Source organism: Nanorana parkeri, unplaced genomic scaffold (assembly GCF_000935625.1).
Source record: "Nanorana parkeri isolate BGI_ZX_2015 unplaced genomic scaffold, ASM93562v1 scaffold108, whole genome shotgun sequence".
NCBI classification, from domain to species: Eukaryota; Metazoa; Chordata; class Amphibia; order Anura; family Dicroglossidae; genus Nanorana; species Nanorana parkeri.
This window is the reverse complement of record NW_017306376.1, coordinates 336,490-343,347: the sequence shown is the minus strand read 5'-3', so window position 1 is coordinate 343,347 and position 6,858 is coordinate 336,490. Positions and strand designations below refer to the sequence as shown.

The following is a 6,858-nucleotide window of genomic DNA, read 5'->3' as shown; positions in this document are numbered from 1 at the left end:
AGTTGGTTTGGGATAGTTTAATTAATTCGCTTCAGTTGTTTTTCAGATTTTACCTCTAAATCATCTAAATTTTGCGTTCACAAATGCAAATTCCAAATTTTCATCCAGATTTGTTAGAATTTTAAGCCTCTTGTTAATTACTGGCCCTGTGAGAGCAAATCTATGGCTCTGTAAGAGGAGGCACAGTCTTCCCTTTATGTTGCTCTGGCTCTCTTTCTAATCAAGTTGTCTCTTGACCCTCTGATAGCAGTCAGTACTTTGATTGGTGGCGATGAATCCTCTTACAGTGTCCAGATGGCCACTACTACCCAGCTACCTCCAAAGTCTCCAATTCTTTGTTTTTTAATTTTTCGTTTTTTGAGAATGTTTTTGTCCTTTCTACCTGTAACACATAGACACTGGTTGTCCCTACACCTTTTACACTCCCAGAATTTGCGCTCTTATTGCCTCATTTCCATGTTCACAGGTTTCTCCCCATGTATTTAGAGCAGCAATCCACACCGACCGCACTCACACATACCCCACACTCCTAAGAGAGCGCTGTGTCTTTTTCTGTTTGTTATTACCCATCTACTACTACAACAGTCTTCAGAAGGATGACAATTTTTTAGCCCAACCAACTCCAGATATCGCCTCCAGCAGGTAGCAAAAGCCCATGGGTCCCTGGAACATGCCCCAGATTGAGGCAAGGCCCAAGCAGAAGTACTTCCTAAGCAGTGATCCTCCCCTGGTAGCACCCAGAAAGGTGCCCAAATGTTTATCATTTCCTAAACCATAGCTCTGAACAAAGAACTCAGGGATTGGTTGAATTACATAAATATTGAAAACTTAATGGTTGTCCTTCCCACTCTGCTCACTGGAACTTCTTTCACAGTAACAGACAAAAACAATCAACCCCCAAAGCTTACGAAAGACCTGCAGAACCTTGAAAAGGGTAAATAACAGCTCAGGCTGGCTACAGCCTATCAACAGCGCACTAAACTTAATTAGGGATTCAACAGCAATAGAGCAGGGCCCCTACACAAATGTATCAGATTGTGCTGATCACAGTTTAACGCATTGATTATCAAGTAGAACTATATTCAGCCGGAAATAATGGGAGAGGGGGACAGGATTGGCCTGTTGCTTTAACAGTGATTGTTGCAAGCCAGGATTTGATCTGACCCTTTATAATGGTGCAACCTGAAACAAAATTCTTGCCCCGCATTTCCTTTTTGTGCACTGATCACTTTTACAGTAACAGAAAAATTAATCTGCAGCAACTGTTTACTGAAAAAAGCTTATGCTACCTCACCAGTAAACAAGTACACTAGGTATGTAACTATTTTGCACTGTAACACTGACGTGTAATGACAGGGCTGTTGTGACAGGTTTTCCATTCTGTGACACTGCAGACTTGAATGCAAAAAAGCTTAATTTCTAATATTGGTTTGCTGTACCCTCACTTTAATGAATCATGTCGGCACAAGCCCTTAATCTGTCATAATCAAATAAAACTGTGAAAGAGCCCCTAATACTATTTTTATCTGAAGAAACGACTCAAGCACTTACTTTTCACTTTATTTCCAGTCCTTAATCACTGCAGTTTAGCATCTGTAATTTATTTGCTTAGAAAATCAGTGACACATGTTTTTTCTTTAACAGATTATCACTGGTGTCTTTTTGTCAGCTGGAGGATGCAGTTTGTCACAGCATAATAAAATACACGCATTGTTTGGCTAGGTTTGCAGTTAATAGGGGCTGGAACCTAAGACGCATGATGAAATTTCCCCTGTCAACCTCAAGGATCATCTTGCCACGGAGACCAATTTAAAATTAAGAAGACTAGCAAAAGGGACTGAGAGGAATTTGAAAATGACATGTTTTTTTCTGTGGTAGCCAGGCTTAAGTTAATGACTATGTATGTCTATATATAGTATGGTGACAGCAGTTGAACATGCGCGAGCAATGTGTCATTGTAGTTCCCATTACGAAAGCATGTGACAGGGCGATAGTGCATGAGAACATGAGAAAGTGACAGAGTATTGTCGCCCCACAACAGGAAGCAGAGATGTCCCAACAATGATGTGGATGCCTCAGGTGGCATTTCTTTGGGTCATGTGGGGGGAGGCAGGCAGAGCGGCACAATGTTTGCAGTGTGGCTGTCCCCCCGCCCCCCCACACACACACACACACGCCACCCCTTTCCAGCCAGAGCGTCCCTGGTTGCTAAGAGCTCTTAGCAACCTGTGATGCTCTGGCTGGTAAGAAGGTGACATTATCTCTCTCCAACAATCCACCCAGCTCACTGACATCACTGGTTGCCAGGTGCTCTGTAGAATGCACTGGCCGGCGTCGACCGTAGCTCTTGGCAACCAGTGACGTCAGTGAGCTGTGTAGATTGTTGGAGAGAGATAATACCACCTTCTTACCAGCCAGAGTGTTCCATGTTGCTAAGAGACTTAGCAATCTGTGACGCTCTGGCCGGTGTCCCGCCCATCTCACTAACATCACTGGTTGCAAGGAACTGAGCCAGCACACTCTGGCCGGCATCCGGCTGAGCTCCTGGCAACTAGTGAAGTTAGTGAGCCGGGCAGGAGGTAACCACCAGCATCCCCCCAAACCAAAACCCTGACACAGCCGCCCAGCACTACCAACCCAACCGCCACGATCCTCCCCGGACCATGCACCACCTGCATACCCCACCTACCCGCCTCAGCTGGAGAATACTCTAGGGACACCCCTACCAGTAAGTGCTTGAACAAGGACTTTTATGGCAGGCTCTGCAGGTATTATTTTAATTAAAGCTGCTGTTCTGCCTCAACCACCGATTCATGTATTTGTACATACCTTCCTTATACTAGTCTGTACAGATAGTATGACAACCTACTGAGGTGGTGGTGTCAGCAGGCTGGGTCCAACTCAACAAGAAGACTCAGAGTATAATCCAGTATTGTTAATTCAGGCTTGACAATAAAGAGGTGGAAAGTCATTTCTATTTGAAGCCTTTTTAACAGCATGTGCAGAACCCTCTTGTGTGGTAGCACAGCTGCAGATTTGAGAACATTTAAAACTACTTTAAAATTACTTTAGCCTGTTAAGCCCTATATGAGGTTTAGCACTGTCAGGATTTTTTTTACCTGCAAGATAAAACATGGTAAAATCTCAAGCCCCCACTTACCTGAATTTTGTGGTTCTTCTCTTTGAAGGCTGCTGTCACAATTTGAATTTGGTGTGGCTGTATGTGGCTGCACCCACACAGTGGCATCATCCATTCACAGGCTCTTTGACAGTATGGTTTCAACACATTTGTATTCCAAGCATTTGTAGTTTATTAGTTCTTCCTCTTGTCCCTAAGCTGAAAGTCTATACCTTGGTACGGACAGGAACTGGAGGCGTCTGCATGAGCCAGAGCATTGCACCTACAATCCACTGTTTGCAGTTGCAATGCTTTACGGACAAAAAAATAATTAATGCACATTTTCTCTTTTATGAAGGTGGACTTTGCACTTAAGTATAGGAGGGATTTTTGTTTATTTGTCTCTTCATTCCAGCAGAAGACACATGTTACATCTTTTTAGCTTCATGTATAGATTATCTAGGAAGGAAAGTCTTATTCTCCCCAAGTGTATTATAGCATTGGGTTTATATTCCAAAATACTTGGAAGATTTGTATGACAAAAACATTTAGGTTCACAGATTTTGTTTGTGGAAACACCAGACATGCCTTTGGCACACCAGAACCTTTGACTCACTTCACTAGACCTAAAGGTTCAAAATCACAAGCTATAGCCCAGTAAGGGACTGTAACCTCTTAAGGGGAGGAGAAAAGCTGTTCCTCTCATCCAATATCAGTTTTCAGAGCACTTATAACACGGTCTAGTTGTAGGATGAGCTGCAGTCGCCATGTTTTTTTTAAGGGCTGATACTCTCTTAAAGTGGTCTTTGCAAGGTGGCCACAGTAATTTGCTAGCTGTGAGTCCTCATGTGCAACAAGTAGCAACCCTACTGCCAGTTATAATCATCAGCGGTGCTCTATCAGTTTATTAGATTTGGAGAGAGGTGGCTCTGTATTTTCATGTATCCGGTAGTGATTGATTGGTAAGGCGATAATGCAGTGGGTACCTGTGATACTCAAAAAAATATAGACACTACACATCCCATATGTGTTGCTAAAATAAAAAAGCAAAAATGTTTGAGGCCAGTCACTTTTCAGAAGATATTTCAACACTGATTTCTTCACTGGCCAGAGTTGTGTCAAATAGAAAACAAGCAACAACTAGCCCTGAATCTCCTAACTCTGCCCTTTATAATTTTCAGTTCCCCATGACTTTGACTCTGAAATTAAACTTATCAGACTGCTGTTGGTTTCTTGGGTCTGTGAAGGTATAGCACACTGAATGGAAATGTTCACTAACTGCTAGAACTACAAATTGGCAAACAATAATTACACTTTGTGACTATGCTGAATGTTTAATAACATTATTATGTTAGGATGCAACCCCCACAGAAATATGATGGTGACTCCATGAAAGCATTGATTATCAGTAAGAAGGTGTCTAGCACAAGCAGAAAATGGTATATTGCATATGCAGCACTTTATTATGGAGGTTGTATATTAGATATATTAGAACACAACCTTACTTTGGCTACAGAGGAGGATGGAGGACATGCAAAATGTAGCAATAAAATGCTACCCACATTCTGGGGGCAAATCAGCAAAATGGTTACCCACATCAGGTAGATGGATGTGATGTGGGTCAAATGATTCAGTTCAGTCTACTCATGGATTTTTATTATTATTCATTATCTTTAATGCTTCACATTTAATATATGTGCTTTGTTTTGCAGGATGAAAATGACAACCCTCCCACATTCAGTCGCTCATCTTACATTATCACAGTGCTGGAAAACATCATAGCAGGTGATTTACTGCATACCCATTTCCAACAGCACATACAGTTTATATTGGTCCATACGTATTGCATCAAAGTGTACTGAATGGTTTTTTTACCACATATATTTCCTTCAGGCGCAACTGTACTTCTCCTAAATGCAACAGATTTGGATCGATCAAGAGAGTACGGCCAAGAATCTATTATATATACATTGGAAGGCTCACCTCAGTTCCGGATTAATGCCCGATCAGGTGATACCCTTCTTCTTCTTTAAAACAGAACACTCTGAACTGTAATAGTTTTTTAAGATTGAAAATGCCTCATAATAATGAACATAGACTGGTCAATTTTTCAGCAAGACTACAAAGTACAAAAGAAACAAGGGTATACCCAGAGTCCAGTCCCAGTATTAGTTAATTAACCCTAAATATGGGTGAAAACACCAATTGACTCAAGGCTTTCAAACGGACCTCTACTGAATGTAACTAGACAAACAAATGAGATGTGATCAAAGAAGATCAGATCAAAAGGCAGTACATTGAGGATCGGAATGCCAGATTGAGTACAAAAGTATAAAGTTTATTTAAATGTATTAAAAGTGATGGGTCACAAACAAACCACCTACTAACTATCACCAGATAACCCTGCTCAACAATCACTTAAAATGGTTAATCAACCTAACACTCATTCAAATCCAAACATACTGAGGCCAGCTGGTCAATTTATCTCGTACCGGTACAGCTCAAATTAAGAGCAAAAAACAGCGCTGAAATATAAATGACTCAAAAAGGAACATGTATCAATGGGCTAGGGATATGTGACTGAAGTGTTGATTCCAGACGCTAATGTCAAGCTTATAAAGTCAGAGCGATGCAACATACAGTTGACGGTAGATGATATGTTTCATTTGCGGCCACTTCTGTGGGTACAAAGTGAGTTCATGAAATACCAGTTGCCTCGCCAGGCGCTGATATAATGTGGATGTGGTCCTTCCAGACTGAGTACGGAATATCTCCTGACAGTGCAAACCACTGTGAGACGTCTGTTCTGTCATGCAGTGTGTAAATCCAATAGAGGTACTCACAGGTGCCGTACTATTCACAGTCGGTGTGTAAGGACCACATCCACATTATATCAGCGCCTGACGAGGCAACTGGTATTTCATGAACTCACTTTGTACCCACAGAAGTGGCCGCAAATGAAACATATCATCTACCGTCAACTGTATGTTGCATCGCTCTGACTTTATAAGCTTGACATTAGCGTCTGGAATCAACACTTCAGTCACATATCCCTAGCCCATTGATACATGTTCCTTTTTGAGCCATTTATATTTCAGTGATGTTTTTTGCTGTTAATTTGAGCTGTACCGGTACAAGATAAATTGACCAGCTGGCCTTAGTATGTTTGGATTTGAATGAGTGTTAGCAGTGGTGTAACCAGAGTTATGGGCGCCTGGGGCAGAAAATTGTTTTTCGCCCCCCCCCCATATTATATACACATCCACTGGAACTGTACCCCACACATATATATCAGCTAAGGAACTACAAGTCCAAGCATGCCATCATTGTCCCTGTAGACCCCCCCCCCCCACACACACACACACACACACACATCACCCAGGGAACGGCAATATCTGGTTGTAGTACAGGGACAACGAGGGCATGCTGGGGCTTGTAGTTGCCTAGCTGATATGTTATGAAGCTGTATTCAACCTGAAAGTACTACAATGCCATTATAGAACTAAGAATAGAACATAAAATAAAACTTTTTTTTTCTAATACTCACCTGATTCCTGGATCCACCAACAAGCGCAGCCTCCCATCTTGTTGTATTTATGTTCCCAGGGACATTTAAAAATGTCTCCGGATTTTATTTAAAAAAAATTTGTCACCTTACCTTAGCCTGGTGGTCAGTGGGGGCTTCCTGGACCCTGGTTGTGGGGGGGTCTGCCGTGGACCCTGGTTGTGGGGGGGTCTGC

General features: G+C 42.1%; 1 protein-coding gene across 1 annotated transcript in view; it reads left to right on the top strand.

The window, feature by feature from the left end:
• The window catches only part of CDH23 (cadherin related 23), a 782,513-nt gene that overhangs the window by 484,149 nt on the left and 291,506 nt on the right, over nucleotides 1-6,858 (top strand). Inside the window, exons 19-20 of the mRNA XM_018553073.1 lie at nucleotides 4,831-4,903; nucleotides 5,012-5,128. Coding sequence (XP_018408575.1) covers nucleotides 4,831-4,903; nucleotides 5,012-5,128 — 190 coding nt within the window. The remainder of the gene's footprint in view (nucleotides 1-4,830; nucleotides 4,904-5,011; nucleotides 5,129-6,858) is intronic.